Source organism: Capricornis sumatraensis, chromosome 2 (genome assembly GCF_032405125.1).
Source record: "Capricornis sumatraensis isolate serow.1 chromosome 2, serow.2, whole genome shotgun sequence".
Classification (NCBI taxonomy): Eukaryota; Metazoa; Chordata; class Mammalia; order Artiodactyla; family Bovidae; genus Capricornis; species Capricornis sumatraensis.
The window spans coordinates 115,868,475-115,894,074 of NC_091070.1; the positions used below are offsets into that span (position 1 = coordinate 115,868,475).

A 25,600-nucleotide genomic window follows, 5' to 3' on the forward strand; every position below is an offset into this window, starting at 1 on the left:
ACCCATTGCCTGTCTTTATTTCTAAACCCTTTATCCAGACCCCGGTAGTTTCATAGGGGCCTCTCCACTTCCATCCTCCCTCCACCCCAAAATGTTTTGCCTATTTTGTATCCTTTGCTCCCTGAAAGCCTCCAACGGCTTTCCAGTGCTTCAAATAAAATCAGAGCTAACAGTTGCTAGCAGAACAATTCCCCAGGGAAAGCTGCTCTGTTCTCAGCTGCTCCACATTCTGCTTCACATCACACTCTACATTCTGGGGGTAAAAAAAACCCTCTCTTCCTAATTTTTGACGACTTATTCCCCTACCTCTAGCTTTTTGCCCAAGCTTTCCAACTGACATGGAACTACCTTACCTCATCTGCCCAGGCCATCCAATGTAGCTCCTTCATCAAGTGGCACCACTTCCTCCGGCAAGATTCCATGACTGATCCAGTATCCTACTAACCTCTATCTCTGAACTTCCATTCCCCCTTAAGGTACTGCTAAATTTTACAATGAACTGTCTTTTCTGCCTTACTAGATAGTAAACTCCCTCCTCACAATCTCTCTCTCTTGTAATATGCGTCCCCAAGTGCCTTGTACAGCACTTTGCACTCAGTGAGCAATACGATCTTGTAAACTAACCGGCCACATATAGAATATTTAAGCCCAGATCCCATCGATGGTTTACTGGGAGGAGAGAAGGGAAAACATACACAATAACTCTGTTCCACGATTCATTTACTGAATCGGGGCAGGTGACTTAACAATAGATTGCGAGATAAGGCTGGGAGAGAAGAGTTCTTGCTTTCTTTCCCAGGAGCCAGTTGCGTCATGGATGCTTGTAAATTTTCCAAAATAGCCATCTGTTGTTGGGCAAGCTGGGTCTGAAGCTGGAGATTGGCATACATACATTCTAGGAGTCCTAGGCATTCCTTGGGCTTGTGGTCAATACCTGAAGGAAGAGCAATGGAGACGCAAAGGGGACAAAAGAGATTTTACAATTGTGCTTAGATGGGAAAGGTTCTAATAAGACGACCCCTCTGACCTTTCTGGGCACACTCAACCCAGATGCAACTATGCTCAACTGTCACCTTCCCTATGAAGCCCACCTGGCCAGCCTATTTGAAACAAATACACTGGAATTTATTACTCATTCCCTTGCTTCACTTTTCCCCTTAGTACTTACGATTATTTGGTGTAACTTATAATTACTTATTTAACTGTTGGCTAATTCCCCCTTCTAGAATGTAAACTCCAGGAAGACGTGGATTTTTGTCTGATTTGTTCACTAGTGTGTCCCCGGCATCTAGAAGGATACTGTCATGTAACTGTTCAACAGATATTTGATAAGTGAATAAAATGGTTTGAGATTGAGGCCTAACCTCCCTTTCAAGGGCTCAGGAGATGCCTCAGCCTTCTCTCTGACCTGACGCAGTAAGGCCATCAGCAGTGGCTCGAAGTTCTTCCTGCTTTCTAACTTCAGCCAGTCTTGCTGCGCCCATTTTTAATGTTTTTAACTACATTATACACATCCAGCTCTGCCAGTTAACCCTGGCAGTTATTTATACACTGTGTATTCATCGGTCTTGACTTCTTTGTTAAACCCTGAGGTACCCAAACTCAGGAGTTATGACTGTCTAGGAGATCAGTCCTGGGTGTTCACTGGAAGGACTGATGCTGAAGCTGAAACTCCAATACTTTGGCCACCTCATGCGAAGAGTTGACTCATTGGAAAAGACCCTGATGCTGGGAGGGATTGGGGGAAGGAGGAGGAGGGGACGACAGAGGATGAGATGGCTGGATGGCATCACCGACTCGATGGACATGAGTTTGAGTGAACTCCGGGAGTTGGTGATGGACAGGGAGGCCTGGTGTGCTGTGATTCGTGGGGTCTCAAAGAGTCAGACACGACTGAGCGACTGAACTGAACTGTTTGGCTTCCCACAGGTATGCTAAACACACACTGATTTCTCTGTGGGAGGATGAATAACTGAAATGTAAAGAAACTGAGCTAATAGTTACTATTTCTTTCCCTAGTCACTTTTTAACTAACATTACTAAACAAGCAATGAAAGTCTTATTTCAGTCCTGCCAGTCTAATAAAGGCATTAATAAGCAAAACAAACAAACGAATTGGTAAAATCAGGAAGAAAATGAAATCAACAGAACTGAATAATCAACAAACTACCAGCGAAAAATCTAAAGGTGCCTGGACCCAGAGGTCAGCACCAAAATCAATAAAAGAAAGCTCCAGCCACCTCGTTCATAAAACCCTCCCCGCTGCTGAGTGTATTTGGGAAAGCCACCCTGCCTCCTTCCTTACCTGAAGGCAACTTTGTTGGCAGGATTTTCAGGAAAGTGACTGGTGGGGAACTTGCTTGAAGATTAATAAAGCTGGGGGAGGGTTTGGCTCGACAAAGAGGCACAGTATTACCCTCCTCTTTGGCTGGAACAAAATCAGATGCAACTAAGTCAGAGTTCATTCTGACAAGGGACAGCCTAATTAGAATCCTGCATCTGGTCTATGAATGCAAGCGCTGAGGCCCTGGCCTGAATGTCTCTAAAGAAAGTTATCTAAGACGAAAAAAGAAACCACAGTGAGACTAAGGGAAACCAAGCAGAGATGGGATAAGCTAAAATCTAATTTGCGTACATTTTACAAGTTCTTATTGATCTGTGCTACAGGCTGACTACTGCGCTGAACGCTACAGCATAAACATGACCTAAGACATGGTTTCTTAGGTGTTTAATACCTAGTTAGGGAGACAAATCAGACACTGGGGAAATGGTGATATAGCAACACAGGACATAAACAGTGATTCTGATGGTCTTGGGTGAAAATAAGTCCTTTTATCTTTTAGTTACACTGAAATGTGATTAAATGTAAAAATGAATGTTTTTGAAAGGGCAAGGGAGAGGTGTCAACATGAGTACAACAGACAAAGATGCCGCCAGGCAGGTGGAGGGTATTTACCGGATCTTGAAAATAGGAAGCTTTGGATAAGTGGAAAAGATAACTCAAGTGGGAGAAAAAAGATGGTACGAGCAAAGATAAGGATGCAAGAATATGGCTAGAATGATAAGGAGCCCTAGGAAAGTGGCCAGAATTAGGGTAGGGAGATTAGGATGGGTCATGGAAGACCCTTTCCAATATAAATCTGAGACTCTCTCAGAAAATCACTGAGCCTTTTTAGGGTTAGAAAATATGATAAAATTTTTAATCAACACATTAGGATTAAAATGGGTTGAACATGGAAGTTCTTAATGGGGAAAAATAGATTACCTTTGGCAAAAATAGTTAAGTTAGAAGGAAATTTTGATTTGTAGGAAGAAAATGATGAGTGTTATAAGAGACATATGTTATTTCTGTCTACTGAGCCACCGTTCCTCTGAGAAGCTACTCGTTCCCCAGATTCTAGGTCATACATACATCAGGCCCCTCTCCCTATTCCAACAGGAATGGACATGTGACCCAATATAGGCCAGTCATGGTAGCCTATCCCACTTGGCAACTGGGACTGATCCAAGGGGTAAGCACATGAGGCAAACTGGGCTTGTCATGCCTTGGGACTGATAGGTAGACTCTGTGTCCAAGCTTGCTTTCCTCAATTTGCTCTGCTGGGAAGATGTAAAGCTGGGGTCAATGAAAGCTAGTGAATTTGGCTGGCATCTTTGAGAAGCAGGTATAAGCAAGAGATTAGAGAGAAGAGACAGTGTAAGAGAAAGAGAGATATATGGGCAGATAGCTAACAGGCACTGAATCCCCAGTTCTAGTCCCTGTGGTCCTCATCACTCTTATTCATTCTTATTCTCCAGCTATCTCATCAACCCTCCCAACTGCACAAGCATCTGAATTTCCTTTTTCACTCAAGGAAATCTGAGTTTCAGTAATGTCATATTAACATATATCACATTTTGGACATACTGGATCTGAGATGAGACAAGGCAGTCCAAATGCCTAAAAAACAGCCAAAGACCTGGCACTGAGCTCAAGTGAAAGGTCAAACTTCCAGGCCAGACACAAAGAGGTGATGAAGGAGCTGCAAGAATCAATTAGCTCTCCAAGGTCAAAATCTGGGAGAGAAACCTGGACCTTTGGGGAACTCCTCCTTCCCAAAGTTTGCAAGAGAAAAAGGAAGTGGTGAGGTAGACTGAGGAGGGCTTTTCTGGTGGTCCAGTGGTTAAGAATCCACCTGCCGAAGGAAGGGACATGGGTTGGATCCCTGGTCCAGGAGGATCCCACATTCCTCGAAGCTGCTAAGCCCAAGTGCCACAACTACTGAGTCCACGCTCTAGAGGCCGGGAGCCACAACTACTGAAGCGAGGGCACCCTAGAGTCTGTGCTCTGCCACAAGGGAAGCCACTCTGCAATGAGAAGCTTCTCTGCAATGAGAAGCCCCTGCACTGCAACTAGAGAGTAGCCCCCACTCATCACAATTAAAGAAAGCCCGTGTGCAGCAAGGAAGACCAAGCACGGCCAACAGCAAGTAAGTAAATAAAAAGTAAACATAAAAAAGTCCAAAGAAGAGCAATGGATGGAAAGGCAGAATATCTGGCTCCATGAAAGAATTAAAGGGATCAAGACAGTGGAAGTCCATAGTTCACTGTCACAATAAGATCAAAGAAGATAGAAAACTGAAATTTACTCATTCATACATATAAGAGATAGCTTGGTGCTTCTATATATCAGCCATTAAACAGACATGGTTGCTATTCTCAGAAATGACAGTATTACACTGTAGACAGTTAGTTTTCTACTGAACTGTAAGGTTTGAAGAGTACATTATACACAATCCATATTAAAAGAAGTACATTGATGACTAGACGATGTATAATAGAGTATGAGATTGGGTAGCAGCGAAAAGGAAGAACAGACAAAATAAATGTAAAAAGTGATTTACATACATTATCTTATACATTTTTCATACTGACCCTATGAAGTAAGTAGCCTTATCTGCACTTTTTTGAGAAAATTTAAGTTAGGAAATTTGCTCAAGATTTTTCAATGAGGCAGTGCTGGAATTAAATCCAAGCCTATAGACTCCAAAGTCATGTTCTTTACCACTGCACAATATACTCTGTGAAAATAGCTAGTTCACTTATGTTCAAGTTAAGACAGTACAGACCTCTCAGATAATCTATCCCACCTACAGTTAAGTGAACAGGCTCTGGAGTCAGATGGTTTCAGGCATTTCCCTGGCCACTAATGGGACTGTCCCACTCAGTTTGATAATCTGTTCACTCAAGTCAATAGCATGTCTTCTGTCCTAAGTATTAAGAGGAGATGCAAAGGAATAATAATATACTTTTCAACTTATAATTACTGAGTATCTACTATTTAATAACTCCAGTTCTAGGCACTAGGAATACAAGAACGTTCCATTTAGTGGGAAATGCATAACAAATACAAATACTTTCCGACTAAGTAATAGGAAAAAACCATACATACAACTAGCTTCATTTTCCCAAAAGCTGGGCAATTAAGAAGGTCTGGTTTTAAGGGAGAGGAAGCAGGGCATCTGACACACACCTCTTTTGTTAGTAGGATGACTAGGAAGCTGCTCCATCTGAACATCCACAGGTGTGGTGACTGGGGAAAAAAAAAAAAATCATAGTAGCTCATGACTGACAACCCATCTTACTGTTTTACTATTAACAATTTCTTAAGTTCTCCCCAGTAGAACTCAGGCTGTTCCAATTTGGAGAGGAAAAAGTGTGAAAGGATGTACTGTCTTAGTTTATGGCTAAATAGAAGTAACTGTTCTTGAATTGTTTTTGGTCTCATGGCCCTTCCTTTAGTTTGGAAAACAGCTATTTCCTTTTTTTCTGGACAAAAGAGTACTTTAACCACGCCTAAACCTTAAGAGTTTCCTATGAACGGGCAAATATTCTGTGTTCTCTCGTTTTAATTTCTGTAGTAGCAGTCCTTTTCCTATTCTGTAGAGTTATTTTAAAACTCTTGCTCTCCAGCATCTCCAATGAACCTGTGGTTGAGGCGATGGAGGAGGGCAAGGGAGGGAATGGGCGTGGAGAAAGAAAATCTTGAGAGCGCTACAGGGAACACTTGTTTTGGATAGGACAACTCGGGGAAAAACTTAAGCCATCACCTCCTGGTACCGCTGACAGCCTCAGAATAAAGCATCTGCCTAAGAAAGGGAAAGTCCACGCAGAGCAACGAGTCAGAGATAATAAACCACAATTCCCAGCGCGCCGGGAAGGACAGCCACCGCTCAGCCCAGTCGGATTGGACTACAACTCCCATTTCACCCGGCATCAAACCGGCCAGGTCTTCTCTCGACAGCCGGTTTAAGTCCCGCCCCTCTATGCCTCCCCGTTGCTAAGGCTGGAACGAAAGCATGGAACTGACACGCCTTTCCTGACCTTCGCGGCCCGAGAGAAGCCTAGACGCCAGAGTTTAATGACCTCACCTGCGGTGTTAATCGAAAGCCTCAACCCCAGCACCCACCCTTGTAGTTGATACACATGCGCAGTGGCGTGCCGGCCAACTGCCGGAGCCTCGGCGCTTGCGCTGAGGTTCGCGCCGCACGCGGCCGGGAGCGGCCACCCTATTGCGCAAGCGCTTGTGCCCTCGCATTTCTATCATCGTGCTTTCTCTATCTAACTTGCCCTGCGTTCTTACGCAGGGGGTGGGGCTAAGAATGTCAATTGGTGTGTTTTCGTGCCGGTCAGTGAGATGCATGCAGTGATTGGTGGTGACTCAGAGAGTAGCGTGTTTAGGTGTGAGCCCAGAGGAGGCAGCGTTTTCTGGGCTTCTCTCTGGTTCTCTCTCTCCAGAAGGTTCTGCCGGTTCCCCCAGCTCTGGGTACCCGGCTCTCCATCGCGCCGCCATGATGGGTCATCGTCCGGTGCTCGTGCTTAGTGAGTTGTGGGGAAGGATGGGAAGGGACTCCCCTCGCCGCAGCCCCCCTTTCCGCACTTTACAGCCTTGTCCCAGCCCAGTCGCACCCTGGTTCGGCCACGGAGCCTTCCAGTCGTTCATTTTGAAAGCCCCTTCTCCCGTCTCCCCCTTTTCTTAACCCATTCCCCTGTCTTCGCAGACGCAAATTGACCTTACCCTCGCCGAACGCGAGGGTTTGTCTTTCCAGGCAAGTGACCTCGGAGAGATGCTTCCCACTCTGCGTTCCGTTCTTCACTCCCAACCCTTGCCCCTGCACGTTTTTCCTTGAGCGGTTTTCTGTGTAGCTGAATGAATAAATGTTTTTTAATTTGACCTAGCTTTATAACCTTGGTCTATCCTTTAATAGTGGTGTGGCTCCGGCCAAATAAAGATCGAAATAGTTCTATCTTTATTATTAGGTTTAACAGTATTTCCTCGTAGAATTGTGAGGCTTAAATGAGATAAGTAGGTACAGTTGTTTGAAAGAGGGTCTGGCAAACAGCGAGTTTCCTTGGCCACTTTTTTTTTTTTTTGATAACTGTTTTGAATTTCCTTTTGTCAACCCCTGTTCCTGATGTAACCCTGCTTCTCTCACTGATCATATTATATTAGATGTAATTATCCCTGCAAATGTCTCCTCCGTTGTAATCTTTCCCACTTAAGAACTGAGTTTTCCCGATTTTTTAATTGGTTCTTTTTACCTTCGGGAACATCCCAGATTTCAAGTCCCATTTCACTTGTCGTCCCCTGGTATGTTTCTATCCTGTGTAACTTCTGTACCTCATCCTGCATGATCATTTGACATGCTTGACTAGCCATTTTGCCTTTCTCACCATCTCATCCTCTGTGTAAAGAATGCTATTCCGAGATTTTATCTATTTTCTCTACACCTGGAAAATAACTATTTTAAGACAAGCATTCGATTAACCCAGGAAAAAAAAAAACAACCTATTTTTTCTGATGAATGCATCAGAAAGATCCATGCAGGATTTTAGTTAACACTGCTTGAAATAGGGATCTAAATCCAGAGAGCTGTGTTTAGATTTGATGGGACCAGATCGAAAATTTTACAACAAATTGTAGGGAAAATATAATTTGGAGAAAGGAGTGAGAAAAACAATACATTGGTTCAGTTAGGGCCATTGGCTTTTCTCTCATTGAAGGGGCCCTAGGGTGAGTTAGTGGTGCATTGTGCAACCTTTCTGAAGTCCATGTTAATCCTTGGCATTAGCGGCTGTAACCGATTCTGCTCCCTGTTAAAGTATATAGTACACTGTTACTGATGGTAAGTGGGTACCTGAGGCATTCTGATTATATCCAAGCATGAAGTGACCATATCTTGCAAACCCCTATACTTTTGAGTGTGTGTTCTCATTCCACAGCACACTGGGGGTCACTGTCAATCATTTATGCTGGGACTGTGGGTATGGTTCACCATATCCTAGTATGAGAATGTAAACTCCCAAACTCTCCCTTGTTATATAAAGGAGAGATTCATGCTTTTTTAGGGACACCAGCCCTTTGAGAATCCGATACATGAGTGTAAATACACGATTGTTTGGTTAGAGGGAAAGTGATGACCAAGATTCCGCAGTTGAAGCTTTGTGGATTGTTTATTATACCAGGAATTGAAGTAAATAAGTAAGTAGCCATAAGTACGTGTGCTTATTTTTTAATAGTTTGTTGAGGTATAATTGATTTAAAGAGTACAAGTCGATAAGCTTTAATCAGTGTATACATCCATGAAACCTGGGTGTGTGTTTATTTTCAAAGATTAGGGAGTAGCTTATATACAGTGGAGCAATACTGGTCTGTCGCCTTTTTTTTTTTTTAAGGATAATTGCTTTACAGAATTTTGTTGTTTTCTGTTGAACCTCAATATGAATCAACCATAGGTATACATATATCTCCTCCCTTTTGAATCTCCCTCCCATGCCTTTTGTTTTTATCTATTTTAGGCCAGAACACAAAGCGTGAATCTGGAAGAAAAGTTCAATCTGGAAACATCAATGCTGCCAAGGTAGCATGCGTTGTTTATAATAGTTTGCCTGTATTTGTGTTTGTGTGTTTGTTTGTGATCTAATGGAAGAAAATTTGATTTCCTTTCCTTCAAGACATTTCCCTTTTGGTGGTAAGGAGGAAGAAGCCTTCCCTCTCTGAGATGTGTCTAATGGCCTTCTCATATTGTGCATATTATATTGCGTGTTTGTGTCTGTCTCCCATACTAGACTGAGTTACTTGGATACAAGAACTATATTAATTCCCTTTTGTATTCCTAGTACTCACTGTAGATCCTGGATAGGTATATTCAGTAAATACCTTTTGAATGAAAGAGTAAAACAGCCCTGGATATAATTTAGCATGGGGTGGAAGCCACTATCATGGAAGGAAGTACAGATATGTGGACTCTCAGTTACCTGTGAGCTGCTGGGAAACTGAAGCTGTGAAAGCTGTGTCCCTTTTTTTCCTTGTGAAAAGTTATTCCTTTGCACATCCAGAAAACATTCCTAAAGGGGGAAAGACAAAGAACAGAATCTAGCCATATGACACCCTATATTGAAAGTTAGTTGCCAGCCCTACTACTTCAGAAGTGTCCTTGTTAAAACACTGGCTCTGTGGGTTGCCCATGCCCCTTCCCCTGAAACGCACAATCACCAGCCTCTGGTTTGTGCTTAACACGTTTTGTATTTTCTTTCCAATAGACTATCGCAGATATCATCCGAACATGTTTGGGACCGAAGTCTATGATGAAGGTAGGCTTACCTCATGCTGAAACTTCAGCTACACATTTTTCCTTTCTGTTTTCTGGGGCACTTAAATATAACTTTTGCTTTGGTCCTAGATGCTTTTGGACCCCATGGGAGGTATTGTGATGACCAATGATGGCAATGCCATTCTTCGAGAGGTACGACTTTTCATTTTGTTTTCTAACGTTTCACAAAAGACACATAGAGAGATAATGTAAATAATGGTTAGTTTCTTTGGGCTGCTTACAAGTTACCACAGACTGTGTGACTTGAAACAGCAGAAATTTTTTCTCATGAACTGGAGGCTGGGGGTCCAGACTCAATGTGTCAGAAGTGAGACACTCCCCCTGAAGGCTCTAGGGAAGAACCCTTCCTCTGCTAGCTTCAGAATCTTGACCACATTCCTTGGCTTATAAACTCTCCTTCTGTCACATGGCATGCTCCTGTGTGTCTCCACCATCCCAGTGGTTGGATTTAGAGCCTACCCTGATTTGTCCTGTAACCTCATCTTAACTTGATTTCATCTTCAAAGACTGTATTTCCAAATATGGTTCCATTCACAGTTTCCAGGGGGTGAGGCATCAGCATGTTCTTTCAGAGGCCACAATTCAACCACCACAACGGTGCTCCCAATAAATTAGCTAAAAGATACTGTTCTGTTCTCAAGAAACTTTAAGTTGTCTTAATGCATTCCTCCTCCTTCCCCCTGTCCTACTGCAAAAAACTACTTGAAAAAGCGGTTTACTTAGATATCTTGGGGGCCAGTTTTAATCTTTAAATCTGTGATCAAACAGTAAAAGGGAGTAAGTGTGGAAGCAAGAATCTTTAAGAGTTAGGACCAAGCAGAATGGGTTAAGAGGTCTTTGAGTAGTGTTGATTCAATGAAGTCTATATTTTCCTTTTTCTAATTATTTATGGCTGTGCTGGGTCTTCATTGCTACGCATGGGCTTTCTCTAGTTGCGGTGAGCAGGAGCTACTCTTCATTGCAGCATGAGGGCTTGTCATTGCCGTGGCTTCTCTTGTTCCCAACTACAAGCTCTAGGGTACGCGGGCTCAGTGGTTGTGGCACACGGGCTTAGTTGCCCTGCAGCATGTGGGATCTTCACGGACCAGGGATCAAACCCATGTGCCCTGTGTGGGTGGGCGGATTCTTAACCACTGGACCACCCGGGTAGCCCTGTACTTTTCTTTTCAGATTCAAGTGCAGCATCCAGCGGCCAAGTCCATGATTGAAATTAGCCGGACACAGGATGAAGAGGTTGGAGATGGGACCACATCGGTAATTATTCTTGGTAAGAAGAGAATGGAAGGTTGATAAGGAAAATTAGATTGAAACATTAGATTTTTGCCAGAGATAATATCAGTCTTTTTTATATTTTTGCCACACTGCTCAGTATGTGGGATCTTAGTTCCCTGACCAGGGATCAAACCAGCACTCCCTGCAGTGAAAGTACAGTCTTAACCACTGTACTACCAGGGAAGTCCCCTGAGTAATATTTTAAGAACATTTTTACTAATCCATTAATTATAACTATTTAAAGAACTTGTTGCTAATTTTCTATGTATTCTCTCCCAACTGAGCATAAAATGTTCATCATGGTAAAGAATAAGTTTTTCAAATGTGTTAGAGTAAATTATAGTCTATTCTCATTACGGTAAATTATTTTCTATAAAGTCACCACAAACACTGAATTAGTGAGTACTAAACCATCACTCCAGGAGGTAGTACGGGGTTAGATGCCTTTGAGCCTCTGGTCACATGTTTTATCAAGCATAAATACGTGTTTTATGTTTTGTTTAAAGTGAAGTTGCTCAGTCGTGTCCAACTCTTCGCGACTCCATGGACTGTAGCTCACCAGGCTTCTCCGTCCATGGGGTTTCCAGGCAAGAATACTGGAGTGGGTTGCCATTTCCTTCTCCAGGGGATCTTCCCCACCCAGGGATTGAACCCAGGTCTCCCACATTGCAGGCAGATGCTTTACCCTCTGAGCCACCAGGGAAGCTCTGGATGTTGTTTTTAAGTAAACATGGTTTGTTTTAAAGATACCTTATTTAATGTACGTTGTTGACTCACTAGCATTGAACTCGTGCCCAATATCACTGTAACTCACACCTGAGCTAAGCTTATCTAATAATAAGTTCATTGTCTTTACAAGGCATGTGAGAGCCTTCTTGTACATGGGAAAACTAACTAGCGCTTAAGTGCTTTCAACAGTGAAATCACCAAGAAAATGCACAGATTTGAGGAAAACTTGCCACTAAATATGCCACATAAAGGACACTTGTTTACAAGATGAGAGCTGAAACAAGGCAGCGCGTTCAGTCTTGCCTGGGAATTGTATGCATTGGGCGATGTAAATTTTTCATCTCTGCATGTCTGTGAATGACCATTTAAGTGCAGTAAATACAGATTTTGAGATTACAGATTTTAGTGACTAGTAAAACAGATAAATATAGAATCTTAAGACTGAGTCTTAGCTATACATGTTTTAATGGCTAATTTTTCTGTGTTCTGTGGGATCATAAAACATCCTTTTGAAAACTTGCGTGTTGCCTTAGTTTTATAAATTTTAAGTTGATTGTGAAATTTTTATAATAGCATTCATTTTGAAAATATCTGTAGCAACATGAGAATTCTCTGATGGTAATCTTACTGGCTCAGTATTAGAGAATCCGCCTGCCAATGCAGGAGGCTTGGATCCCTGGGTTGGGAAGATCCCCTGGAGAAGAACATGGCAACCCACTCTAGTATTCTTGCATGGGAAATCCCATTGACGCTGAAACCTGATGGACCATAGTCCATGATGTTGAAAAAGTTGAATACCAACAACAGCAATCTTAGTTGAATCTCCTGAAGTTACTAAATAGGTTAAATATCCATAGGTCTAGGTATTTTAGATATAGCTATTTAAAAAACACCAAAATATTGCCATTTCTGAAGATAACTTCTATGATACTGTTCTGGCTGCTGTTTAACAGCGCATAGTCTTTTCTAAGTTACTAGAGCATCTTTTAAAATATTTGGTTATCTTTTAATATACTTAATAGTCACTTATGAATTCTGAAGTATCAAAATCAAACATCTGAGCACATGCCAGAGAGTAGATATGTGAACTTTGACACATTTGTGTACATTTTAAGAATTAGTGTCAGTGGACCTGATAATATAAGCATTTTGTAAAAGGCCCTTTTTTGCCCAAAGTAATCGTGTTTTAGAAGCAAACTTTTGTATGTCAGTGTGTATTTGTATTTCTCTGTGTTTGTGTGTGTCTTAATTAGAAGTAAAAAATAAGGACAGTTTTTAAAAGAAAGGGTCATTTTACCAATAATTCCTCTTCCAAAGGGTAAGTTTTTATGGGTATTCTCTGGGTATAAAGTTTTGTGGCGGGGAGGGTGGGTGGTGGTGGTTATTTTCAGTACCTGCAGTTTGACTACATCTTAGGTATTGAGATAATAATAAGCAAATCAATTTTCCTTTATGTATTTTTCTTTCTTTTTAGAGTCTTTTGGAAAATATTTACTGTTTAAGAAACTGATAACATATGTGGTTAGATCACAGAATTAAGTAAACCGTAGGATCAATCTTTGGTCATTTAAAATGTATCTGATAATACTTTATTTCAGAGTTGGCTTGTGTAGAGTACAAAATTTGAAATAGTGTTGGCATACCTTTGGGGCAGACTTGCTTTAGAAAAGAAGAGCAGGTATTTTAGAAGCTTTGATATCCAGATACTTTTTAAGATGTTATGGTATATATGTCTTTTCTCAGCTGGGGAGATGCTGTCTGTGGCTGAGCACTTCCTGGAGCAGCAGATGCACCCAACAGTGGTGATCAGTGCTTACCGCAAGGCATTGGATGATATGATCAGCACTCTTAAGAAAATAAGGTATTGGAGGTGGGGACCAGAAGCGGGTGGTGTCAACCAAGGAAGGCCTGAAAGACTGATCTGCCCTTAGGTGGTAAAGGAAGGCCGGGCACATCACCAGTAGTTTGTATTATTTTGCAGGGAGAAAGAGGGGAGCAAAATGAAGGGAAGGATAAGGGGAGTAAAAGGTTTTAGAAAACAGCCAAGGATCCAAAGGAGCTAGGTGCAGTTCTTTAAAACATGTTTTGGTTACATGCAGTCTGCTGGTTTCCATGTTAGACTCTGCCTTGGGGAATGTATAGTAAGTGAAGTAGAGCTTCACTCCAAAGTTTTCGATTGTAGTAGGAGAAACAAGGAGTTAGATAACTGATTATTGAGGACTTGATATTGAAATATCCTACCATCATGTATGATTATAACTGTTCCAGTCAGTACTCTTTGTAATACAAAGTGTTGTGTAGGATAATAGTCAGCTGTATTCATTAAAATGAAAAGGATGGTACTGAAAATGCTGCTTGAATCCAGTCTAGTTATCACAGAACTTGCTGTTGGCCTGTGTTTGCTGAGTGCTATAAGGTATAATAAAAAGAATATAAAAATGTGTGACTTCTACTTAAGGGAATGTCAGTTAAATGAGAAGATGATAAAAAATGCAAAACTTTTTTTATTAAAACAGTTGTTTAAAAAATAAAACCTGTAATCTACTCATATCTTGGGTTGTTGGATACGCAAGTACCCAGCAGTGTGGAGAGCTTTGTATTGTACTGCCTGCTATTAAGAGCCAAAGTGCTTGATAACTAAAAGTCTTAGAGAATGAGGTGTTTGATTGAAGGTAATTTTATGAAGTAAGCTTTGTAAGAACGTAGAGATACAAAGGATTTATTGAATATTCGGAGCTGAATCATTAACATTTTTCTTTTTATCAAGCAATAACTTTTGGAGCTATTGCTTTTTTCTCTAAAATACGTGATTCAACAACTATTTAATGATTGCTTATTATGTGTCTTACACTGTTAATAAAAGAGATTTCTGCAGTATGTGAAAATTTGGACAAGATGGTATCCAAGGTCTATAACTTTCAGGATTTTTTAGTTAAGGGATGAAGTTTCAAAGATGAAGTGTGTCTTGACTCAAGTTGTTAAAGTTACAATAGAGTGTATCTGGTTGGAGTAGAAAGTAAAGAGAATATTGTACTGTAAACTCAAGTAAATGTGGAGAGTTATCAGAGAAGGGAGCAGATTTTTCAGGGATTTGAGACACCTTCCAGGGATGGGTTAATTGTAAGCTTTCTAAAAAGCAGAAGATGGACAAGGTTACTTCTTGATAACACTTTAGTTTCCTATGAAGGAACAAATTTCGCCTTCTGCCTGGTGGCCCTCTGTTATAGCCATCAAGATGTAGATGAGGGATTTCTTAAATATCCAAGATCCCCCTAACCATATTACCCGTTTTTCTTTTCTCCAGTATCCCTGTCGACACCAGTAACCGAGATACGATGCTGAACATCATCAACAGCTCCATCACTACCAAAGTAATCAGTCGGTGGTCTTCTTTGGCTTGCAACATTGCCCTGGATGCTGTCAAAACTGTACAGTTTGAGGAGAATGGCCGGAAAGAGATTGACATCAAGAAATACGCAAGAGTAGAAAAGGTAAACTCTCCAAGTGTGTACTTTGGAATCAGATTATTTCCTAGCATCACACCTTTATTATTAGAACCAGGAAGAAGAGTATTTACTATCTGGAAAACAAAAATCTTGAAAAAGAGGGTGCTAAAGAGGTATCTGAAATAATTCTGTTAGCTTCACTGCTCTCTCTACCCACGGTTTACAGGGGCAAGGGAAAGGCTCTTTTTTTTTTGGTCTGTATTTGTGTGCATATCAGACACTAGGTCAGGAAATAAGGGCCCCACACCATAGCACTAATAAAGCTTTCTCCAAGATTTAAAAGTAGCATTAATAACTTCTGACCAGTAGAGGGAGCCCTATACCTAAAATTCGTGGAAATCTCTTTGAAGAGGTAGTGGCACTGAACTTGTTTCAGCCAACCTTCAAATTGTGTGTCATGGTCTAAGATTGATGTGCTTCCCAGAGAGAGAGAAAGGTGATTTGCAGCTAGTTGTTTTTGAGGTTTGTGGAAAATTTAGAAGTCTGAAATGGTGGTTATTTGGGAAAGATGAATGTCTGAAAAGGAAGTTGAGAAGTGTCTCCTGGTTGTGGATTAAAGTAATTCTTTTGCTCAGATACCTGGGGGCATCATTGAAGACTCGTGTGTTTTACGTGGAGTCATGATCAACAAGGACGTGACCCATCCACGAATGCGACGCTATATCAAGAACCCTCGCATTGTGCTGCTGGATTCTTCTCTGGAATACAAGAAAGGAGAGAGCCAGGTAAGGGCACTGGCCCTATTCTGTAAAGTTGATGTAAGACTCTGTTACTATACCAAGGAGATAAGAAGTACTTAGTACATGCCTACTGTGTGACCTTCACATGTAGTCTCTGATTCTTACGGCAACCCTTAAGAGCAAGTGACACTGACTTTCATTTTACAGATGAGGGATCTATAGTTCAGAAAAGTTAGGTTAATTGCTTCAGGAACATACCTTGTATTGGCCAAATCAGGGTTTGAACCCAGCTCTGGCTTCAGTTCCAGAGCATCACGCAACCTTTTCTAATGCATTAGTAGAACTTGGAGTAGGAGTTAATTGAGCTTTGAAGTGCTAAAAAATTTCCAAAGGACAGGAAACTCACAAGGCTCCATCACACTTGAATAAAACAAAGTAATTGAAGCTTATTAAACAGTGATTGGGAACAAGAATCATTATTAGTTGGGAGAATTAAGACCCTGAGTTACCCTGCATGCTGACAAGTCAAAGGAAACGTTGAACTAAGTGGCTATAGACTTAGCCAAACTCTCCACTAATGCACTGTGACTGTCCTTCCAGTAAATAACTAAATGGAGTTAAACTAGATGTAGATGATTGTTGGAGCTAAACTGGTATACAGAGGTGTTGGATCATGGTTTATTCCAGCTCTTGCTTTCTGGGATACGTGAGAGGGCAGACGGGTGGCGGGGGGGGGGGGGGCGGGCGGGTGTGTGTCACTTGCTCGGTCGTGTCCAGCTCTTTGCAATCCCCTGGACTGTAGCCTGTTGGGCTCCTCTGTTCATGGGATTCTCCAGGCAAGACTGGAGTATGTTGCCATTTCCTTCTATACCAGAGGGAGTGTGGTAGTAGCTAAAGAGCTTCACCAGTTCAGAATTTTTAATTCGTGGTGACTTTTCTTCACCACACAGACTGACATTGAAATCACACGAGAGGAAGACTTCACCCGAATCCTCCAAATGGAAGAAGAGTACATTCAGCAGCTCTGTGAGGACATCATCCAGCTGAAGCCTGATGTGGTCATCACAGAGAAGGGCATCTCCGGTAGGACTCCATTCATTTTTCCAGCCTGCTGTTGTGGTAGAAGAGGGTGGGTAGCTTTTTTCATCCCATGTTGTCATGTACTGAACATAATTTACGGTGATGGTTAGGGTACGTGGAAGATAAGAGCAGTTCAGAACCTGGAGTTTCTGGCTTCCAACTTGACATCTCTATTTCCACAGATTTAGCTCAGCACTACCTCATGCGAGCAAATATCACAGCCATCCGCAGAGTCCGGAAGACAGATAATAATCGCATTGCTAGGTGAGTAGGTCAGGTAAAAATAAAATTGTGCTCCTTCCCATGTGTTTTTATTTTGTAGCTTCATAATGTAGTCATCATTATCTGATAAAGCTTAACAGGATACAATCAGCCAAATCATTTACAGGTGGAAATAACCTGGGATTAGCCATCTGCCCTGTTCAGAGGTCCCCTAGAGTAACAATTATCTGCTGCATGAGACTCTATCGCTCCTAACCAGGAGTGAGCAGCTTATGCTTAGACATCTGTGATCACCACCTTGGTATAGGGGTCCATTTCAGAGTCGTCTGTTTTAACTAGCTCAGAATATGATAGAACCAATAATTAACGTGATTGGATTCTCAGTTACTGTTAATGCAGCCTTAGATTGCATTCACTACTTCAGCATGGATATCTAGGCTTAGGTCCATCTTTTTTATTTTTTTAATGTTCAGTTCAGTTCAGTCGCTCAGTCGTGTCCAGCTCTTTGCGACCCCATGAATCGCAGCACACCAGGCCTCCCTGTCCATCACCAACTCCCGGAGTCTCCTCAAACTCATGTCCACGAGTCAGTGATGTCATCCAGCCATCTCACCCTCTCTCGTCCCCTTCTCCTCCTGCCCCCAATCCCTCCCAGCGTCAGAGTCTTTTCCAGTGAGACAACTCTTCACATGAGGTGGCCAAAGTACTAGAGTTTCAGCTTTAGCATCATTCCTTCCAAAGAAATCCCAGGGCTGATCTCCTTCAGAATGGACTGGTTGGATCTCCTTGCAGTCCAAGGGACTCTCAGGAGTCTTCTCCAACACCACAGTTCAAAAGCATCAATTCTTCGGTGTTCAGCCTTCTTCACAGTCCAACTCTCACATCCATACATGACCACTGGAAAAACCATAGCCTTGACTAGACGGACCTTAGTCGCCAAAGTAACGTCTCTGCTTTTGAATATGCTATCTAGGTTGGTCATAACTTTTCTTCCAAGGAGTAAGCGTCTTTTAATTTCATGGCTGCATTCACCATTTGCAGTGATTTTGGAGCCCCCCAAAATAAAGTCTGACACTGTTTCCACTGTTTCCCCATCTATTTGCCATGAAGTGATGGGACCGGATGCTATGATCTTCGTTTTCTAAATGTTGAGCTTTTAATGTTAAGTCTATCCTAACATCACATAATACGCCATAGATCCAAATGCGATTTTATACTTAAAACCCTTGCTCTGAAATGGCTCAGGGCATGCATGCGTGTATATAGTTGACTCTGCATGCCCATGAGTGGGGGGAAAGGATGACCGATAAAAAATCAGCCCTACATTCATTAAAATGGGGTCAGACATATATTTACCTTCCTTCTCGATTGACCTTTGTTTTTAGTATAGTCCTGTTATTGGCCTTGAGATCTAACTAGGCAATATAGGACAAGTTCAATGTAGAAATGACCATTAATTTATGTCACATGTGCATAAGAACTCATTTGTCCAAATTTTAGGGTCTACCGAATATACTTTGAATTAAACAGTATCTGATTATAGTAGTTATCTTAGGTATGTACACTTACAAAACTATATTTAAGGAAACTTTACCTCTGTATTTGGAAATCTGTTTCACCAGGCAGCCAAGACCTCTCAAGTTTGGTAGAAATGTTACTAGCAATCCACTTTTGCCCTTCCTTTATCCCCCACCACAGACTCTAGGGACCAGGAAGATGAGTAAAAGTATCTGACATCATCTGGTCTTCTCCCTGTCCCCCCTCCTCCCCATCTAATCATTAGAGCCTGTGGGGCCCGGATAGTCAGCCGGCCAGAGGAATTGAGAGAAGAAGATGTTGGAACAGGGGCAGGCCTGTTGGAAATCAAGAAAATTGGAGATGAGTACTTTACATTCATCACTGAATGCAAAGACCCCAAGGCCTGCACAATTCTTCTCCGGGGGGCCAGCAAAGAGATTCTTTCGGTGAGTCAGCCTTAGAAGTGTGACTGAATTGAAGTCGGTCATTCCATTTCTTGAGTTTCCCAGAGGCCCTAAAATTTTCCTGTTGGCCTTTTATAGTTACTCAGTTGTCATCTGAAGCTGCAAATGTGTTTAGTTTATTTATTTATTTATTTATTTATTTTTTAATTTTCTTTGCAAATGTGTTTATTTTAAATTGTGGTTAAAATTTTTTTAATGTAACATTTATTGTCTTAACCATTTTTAAGTGTATTAGTTCAGCAGTGTCAAGTGTATTCATTCTTATGCAACAGATCTTTAGTACTTTTATTTTGAAAAAGTGACGTGCTACACCCGTTAAACTCATTGTTTCCCCATCCCCTAGCAACCATTGTTTTCTTATTTAAGTTGAAATTAATAAATACTACCTTTTTTTTCTTAATGAGGTTAAATAACTTATGGAAGGCACATAAGCTAATAGAGTTTAGAGTAGAGTTTCCACTACACTGTGCAGCCTCCTAGAGTATACAGCTAGACAGGACAGAGTAGGGTATAGGTCTGTCAAAAACAGCGGACAAAAGCCTAATATCCCAGAGTGACACCTCCTCCCTGTGGCCTTCTTGGAATTGTAGTTAATGTGTTTTTCCAGAGTTATAGGCTCTGCCCTTCCCAAAAGGTTTGAAGGACCTTTCTTAGTCTTGCCCTCTTTGGTGGTGTACCAAACTTGGCAGTCAGGAAGTCCTTTGGTGCTTCCAGTTTGTTCCTGAGTCATCAAGCTTTGGCTTTATACTGTTTCTTTGCTTTCCCAAGGAAGTAGAACGCAACCTCCAGGATGCCATGCAAGTGTGCCGCAATGTTCTTCTGGACCCTCAGCTGGTGCCAGGGGGTGGGGCTTCTGAGATGGCTGTGGCTCATGCCTTGACAGAAAAATCCAAAGCCATGACTGGTGTGGAACAGTGGCCATATCGGGCTGTTGCTCAAGCCCTAGAGGTCATCCCTCGCACCCTTATCCAGAACTGTGGAGCCAGCACCATCCGTCTACTTACCTCCCTTAGGGTGAGTTCCTTTCCATGCTGTTCTCTTAGGTAGGAAAAGCTGTGTTTGGACTAAGAGGATGGTTCATGTCTGTCCTCCCAGGCTCTCCTGGTAGCTTCTTCCCTTAAAAATCTCTATCTTAATTTTTGCCTTATTTGCCGTCATTGGGATTTTCTTTCCTACCTTATCAATCAGTGTATTATTTGGTTTTTGTCTAATGGTCTCTGTCAGCTTACTTGTTCCTAATATTTTCCCCTTTAACTGTTTATGCTTGTTCCAACTACAGGCCAAGCATACCCAGGAGAATTGTGAAACTTGGGGTGTAAATGGTGAGACAGGCACTTTGGTGGACATGAAAGAACTGGGCATCTGGGAACCATTGGCTGTAAAGCTGCAAACGTATAAGACAGCAGTAGAGGTAAGGCAGTCAAAATCATGTGCTGTGCTATTTCAGTATTCTTCAAAAGATCTCCCAGGGAGTTCCATCCCCCTGCTTATTTTTAGCTCATTTAAAAAGCAAGGTAGTGGGAACTTTCCTGGTGGGCCAATGATTAAGACTTTACTCTCCACTTCATGGGGTGCAGGTTTAGTATCTAGCTCGGGAGCGAAGATCCCACGTGCCTTGGGGCCAGAACACCAAAATATAGAACAGAAATAATACTGTAACAAATTCAGAAAAGACTTTTTAAAAAATGATCCACATGAAAAAAAAAGTCTTAAAGAGCAAGGTAAGGAATTTCCTGGCAGACCAGGGGTTAGAGCTCTGCTCTCTCACTGCCCAGAGCCCAAGTCCAGCCACTGCTCAGGGAAATAAGATCCAACAAGCTGTGTGGCACAGCCAACAGGGAAAAAAACAGTTAACTAGCACAAGTAGCATCTCTTGCTTAGGGAGAACTCCATTTACATTCAAGACTATTGAAGGGTAGATTTCAGATAAAATGATAATTATGTAGGAGGAGCTAGGTGATAATGTCTAAAAGAAAACAAGCGTCCTTCCTGTCTGCTGACCTCTTTGGGGCTGTGGTTTTTCTTCTAGACGGCAGTTCTGCTGCTGCGGATTGATGACATCGTCTCAGGCCACAAAAAGAAGGGTGACGACCAGAGCCGGCAGGGCGGAGCTCCTGATGCTGGCCAGGAGTGAGCAGTGGACAAGGCAACCTCAACGCACAGAGCCAGCAGAGTCTCCCCCTTCCCTGAGCCAGACTGCCAGGGACACTGTGGATATCTTTGTTTGGAAGGGATCAGGTTGAGGGGCAGCCCCAGTCTCTTTCTGACCCAGCTCAGTTTGCAAAAGGCACTGACATGTAATTCTTCTCTATTGTAAGCTTTCCATTTAGTTTGCTTCCGATGATTAAATCGAAGTCATTTGAGATGGTTGTTATGTGTTTTTCAACCTTGGGTCATATCTCTGCCTCCTGGCAAGGAAGGAGAAGGCAAAAAACTTTACTGGGGAGAAAGAAAGATGGGGATTGAGGTCATTAGGTAACTTAGTCTTCTTGAGAGGGTATTCTTCACACTTCTCAGTAGATGCTAGTTGGGATGGCTCTTGAATTCAAAGCTTGATACTGTAAGGCTTAAAGCAGCACAACTTTGCATTCACCACCCGAAGAAGAGGAAGAACCTGTCCAAACTATGGGTATTCCTTGTGTGTGGTTGTATGTAGAGCAACACGCAGTAGGTGCCAGGGCTCTGGCGTTCATCCTGAAGGACACAGAGCATGTGTTTTTTGTACTGTATCCTGTAGCTTTCCAGAATCTTTGCTGTCCTACCTAGAATTCTTTCTTTGCTGTCTCCCAGGGTTCTTCCTGATTCCAGTCTCTTCTGGCTTGCTGGCTGATTTTCCTGGTGTGTTTGTGTCGCAGTAGGCTCTCTACTTGCCCTGCTAACAGTAACAAAAGATGTCCCATTTTGTGCTTCATTTTTATCCAGACAAAAAAAAAGTCTTGTGACCCTGAGACTTTGGAGGCTAGGTGGGGCTAGCCTTTGATTTCTTTGGAGACCTTCCTCTGCGCTGTCCCATTCCTTCTGTCCTCATGACTCATGCCACCCGATTGTATCTCCTCCGTGACCACAAGAGTTGGTATTACTAAGTTTAATACCAGGTGGCATGATAATGGCTAGCACATAGTGCTTGTTGTAGAATGGGTATGTTTTGGTCACTTTGCATATATTAGCCAGTCATTAAAAGGACCCTGTAAGATGGGTAATAACCCTGTTTTATTAGGAATCCAAAGCATAAAGTAATTTGTCCAAGGGTCACAAAAATGATAAGTGGCAGGCCTAGAATTCCTGGGTAGATGGTCTGGCTCTAAAGTTGCATTTACAACTAGCAATGATGACTGAACAGAGGTGTGCTATGGAAAAGGGCCTGTGGAGATCTGCTCTCATCACACCTGGTATTTAACTTGCTGTTTAACCTGGTCTAAAATTTTCAGCTTTTCCTTTTCTATGAGAGGCTCTGAAATAAGCCTACCTACCTTTTGCTGAAATCCCTGCCTCTGCATGAAGTGTTAATTCCCTCAAGAGTTTTCAGACATTAAAGAAAGAATGAGTTAATTCTCAAAGATCTTGAGATAGTGCTTAAAAGACCTAAAAATAACGGAGGGAGGAATTGCCTCCCATTTGTTCTTTACACTTTTCTAGATCCATTCTGGTTTTATGTCTAATGGTTAAATACATGGATAATTAATTGTACATAGTATCTAACCTATGGAAATTCCTCCTGGAATGTTAGATCAATCTCTGTCCTTCATCAGAGCTTTCAGAGCCCCTTTGTGCTTTTCAAAGCCTAAATTTAAGTCATTAAAGTCTACCCAAGCAACTATGTTGCCTGCCTGGGCTCTAAAGTGATTCCATGAGCACAGTTTTTGCTGCCACCTTGACTTTGTCATGATTCTCTGGCAAATTCCTGGATTCAACTAAATTCTATTCTGCACCTGCCCCCTCATAAAGCAGTGTTTTGGGGGATGGGAAGAGCCTTGAATCCTGTTAAACACCATGTACTCAGCCAAGACACTTGTGTATATCCTCACTTGTCAAGTCTACAGGTGACACTTGAGAGGGTGCAACTATTTTTTTCTCAAGGTTTTTAAATTTGAAGTATACGTGATTTACAGTGTTAATTCTGTTGCACAGCAGAGTGACTTACATTGGTGTATATTCTTTTTCATGTTCTGTTCTATTCCGCTTTATCACAGGATAGTGGATGTGGTTCCCTGTGCTCTACAGAAGGACTTTGTTTATGCATTCTACATATAGTAGTATGCATATTGCTAGTCCCAGACTGCCAATCCTTCTGTCCATCCCTGACAACCATAAGTCTGTTCTGTGTGTCTGTGAGTCTGTTTCTGTTTCACGAGTATGTTTGTGTCATTTGTATTTTTCTTTTTTGGACGTGCAACACAGCATGCAGGTCCTTGCCTCTCTGGCCAGGGATCGTGTCCATGCCCTCTGCAGCGGAAGCACAGATTCTTAACCACTGGACCACACCAGGGGAGTCCTTTGTAGACGTTTTTGGTGTGACATGGCCATGGTGACTGGTGTGTGTGTGTGTGTATATATATATATAAGCTCATAGTTTATAATTTTTATTGGAGTATAGTTGATTTAATCTAGTTTTGATTGGCATTTCTTTAACAGTGTGATGAGCATCTTTTCATCTGCCTATTGGCCATTTGTATGTTTTCTTGGGAGACATACCTGTTCAGGTATTCTGCCCATGTTTCAGTTGGGTTGTTTTTTTCTTGCAGTGGAGTTGTATGACCTGTTTGTATATTTTGGTAATTAATCCCTTGTTGGTCACATCATTTGCAAATACCTTCCAGTACATAGGTTGTCTTTTAGTTTTGTTTCTGGTTTCCTTTGCTGTATAGAAGCTTGTAAGTTTGATTAGGTCCCATTTGTTTATTTTTGCTTTTATTTCTGTTGTCTTGGGAGACTACCCTAAGAAATCATCAGTATGATTTGTGGCAGAGAATGTTTTGCATATGTTCTCTTTTAGGAGTTTTATGATGTCTTAAAATTGTCTGTCACCTCCCTAGTGGCTCAGATGGTAGAGTCTGCCTGCAATGCAAGAGACCCAGGTTTAATCGCTGGGTTAAGAAGATCCCCTGGAGAAGGCAATGGCAACCCATTCCAGTATTTTTGCCTGGAAAATTCCATGGACGGAGGAGCCCTGGGGACTACAGTCCTTGGGGTCACAGAAAGTCAGACAGGACTAAGCGATTTTCACATACATATGTTTTCTGTAAGCCATTTGAGTTCGTTTTGTGGCTCAGCTGGTAAAGAGTCTGCCTGCCATGCAGGAGACCTGGGTTCAATCCCTGGGTTGGCAAGATCCCCTGGAGAAGGGAAAGGCTACCCACTCCAGTATTCTGGCCTGGAGAATTCCATGGATTGTATAGTCCATGGGCTCGCAGAGTCAGACACGACTGACTTTCACTTTCACTTTGTGTATGGTATAAGGTGTGTTCTACCTTCTTTGATTTACATGAGACTGTCCAGCTTTGCCAACACAACTTGCTGAAGATACTTTTCTTTATTCTATATTCTTCCTTCTTTGTCAAAGATGAGTTGTCCATAGGTGTTATGTGTTTATTTCTGGACTCTTGTTCCATTGATTCATATGTCTGTCTTTGTGTCAGCATCAAGCTGTTTTGATTACTGTAGCTTTGTAGTATTGTCTGATGTCTGGGAAGGTTATGCCTCCTGCTTTGTTCTTTTCCCTAAGGATTGCTTTGGCAGTTCTGGGTCTTTTATGGTTCCATATAAATTTTAGGGTTTGTTCTAATTCCTGTGAGAAATGTCATGGCTAATTTGATAAGGATCACATTAAATCTATAGGTTGCTTTGGGTAGCATGGTCAGAAAAAAAATGAAAATTTTTAAGGAAACTTGAGTTTATCCTAGACTAGCCATCAGAGGGAAAAAAACGAAACTGGATCCTTTCTTTGTTTCTTACAGCAAAATTAGTTTCTGGCAACTGAAAGGGTCTGGGAACATTCCACGTGCCTTGGGGCAGCCAAGCCTGAGCACAGCTACTGAAGCCCACACATAGCAACAAAGGCCCAGCACAGTCAAAAGTAAATCTTAAACTATACACTTACATAGCAGGGGAATTCCCTGGCACTCCTTGGGACTCCATGCTTTCACTGCCAAAGGTGCAGGTTCCATCATGGGTCAGGGAACTTAAGATCTTGTGCTGTGTGGCAATAAATGAATGAATGATAGGGACTCAGAAAAATAGGCAAAAGGTATAAATAGTTCCAGGGAAGTAAAAATAAATGACTAATAAAACATGGAGAAGTGTTTCATTTTATTCATCGGGAAATGCAAATTGTTTGGTAAGCACTTGTCACAGTGTTGGGGAAATGGGCCCTCAAACATGGTGTAATCAATTGAACTTCATAGAAGGCAACTTGAGGCAATTCTACTCCTGAGTATTAATCTTACAGATTAATACTGTTCATACAGGGATATGAAATG

At 41.9% G+C, this 25,600-nt stretch overlaps 2 protein-coding genes across 3 annotated transcripts; one reads left to right on the forward strand and one right to left on the reverse strand.

Annotated features, from left to right (window-relative positions):
• Positions 1-716: 716 nt before the first annotated feature.
• TSACC (TSSK6 activating cochaperone) lies at positions 717-2,465 on the reverse strand. Its single transcript, XM_068994143.1, has 2 exons — positions 2,306-2,465; positions 717-934 (listed from the first exon to the last, which is right to left on the reverse strand). Exons 1-2 carry the CDS (start codon positions 2,463-2,465, stop codon positions 717-719), a joined length of 378 nt encoding a protein of 125 aa, XP_068850244.1.
• Positions 2,466-6,735: 4,270 nt separating this feature from the next.
• CCT3 (chaperonin containing TCP1 subunit 3) lies at positions 6,736-21,453 on the forward strand. Of its 2 annotated transcripts, XM_068963922.1 has the most exons (14): positions 6,736-6,861; positions 8,839-8,900; positions 9,583-9,633; positions 9,723-9,785; positions 10,824-10,920; positions 13,398-13,515; positions 14,959-15,145; positions 15,736-15,885; positions 16,791-16,923; positions 17,103-17,184; positions 18,926-19,106; positions 19,893-20,138; positions 20,404-20,535; positions 21,154-21,453. In XM_068963922.1, the coding sequence occupies exons 1-14, from the start codon at positions 6,831-6,833 to the stop codon at positions 21,256-21,258; spliced, it is 1,638 nt and encodes a 545-aa protein (XP_068820023.1). In that variant the 5' UTR covers positions 6,736-6,830; the 3' UTR covers positions 21,259-21,453. The 2 variants fall into 2 exon arrangements, with proteins under 2 accessions (XP_068820023.1, XP_068820024.1); XM_068963923.1 differs by lacking the exons at positions 9,583-9,633; positions 9,723-9,785.
• Positions 21,454-25,600: the final 4,147 nt, after the last annotated feature.

Bases quoted from the DNA above. Each gene is read 5' to 3' on its own strand.
- TSACC (XM_068994143.1), bottom strand. From the start codon at position 2,465: ATGAACTCTGACTTAGTTGCATCTGATTTTGTTCCAGCCAAAGAGGAG. The intron at 935-2,305 runs GTAAGGAAGGAG...CTCTTCCTTCAG, and splicing joins GCCAACAAAGTTGCCTTCAG to GTATTGACCACAAGCCCAAG.
- CCT3 (XM_068963922.1), top strand. From the start codon at position 6,831: ATGATGGGTCATCGTCCGGTGCTCGTGCTTA. The intron at 13,516-14,958 runs GTATTGGAGGTG...TCTTTTCTCCAG, and splicing joins AGCACTCTTAAGAAAATAAG to TATCCCTGTCGACACCAGTA. The intron at 20,139-20,403 runs GTGAGTTCCTTT...TTCCAACTACAG, and splicing joins GTCTACTTACCTCCCTTAGG to GCCAAGCATACCCAGGAGAA.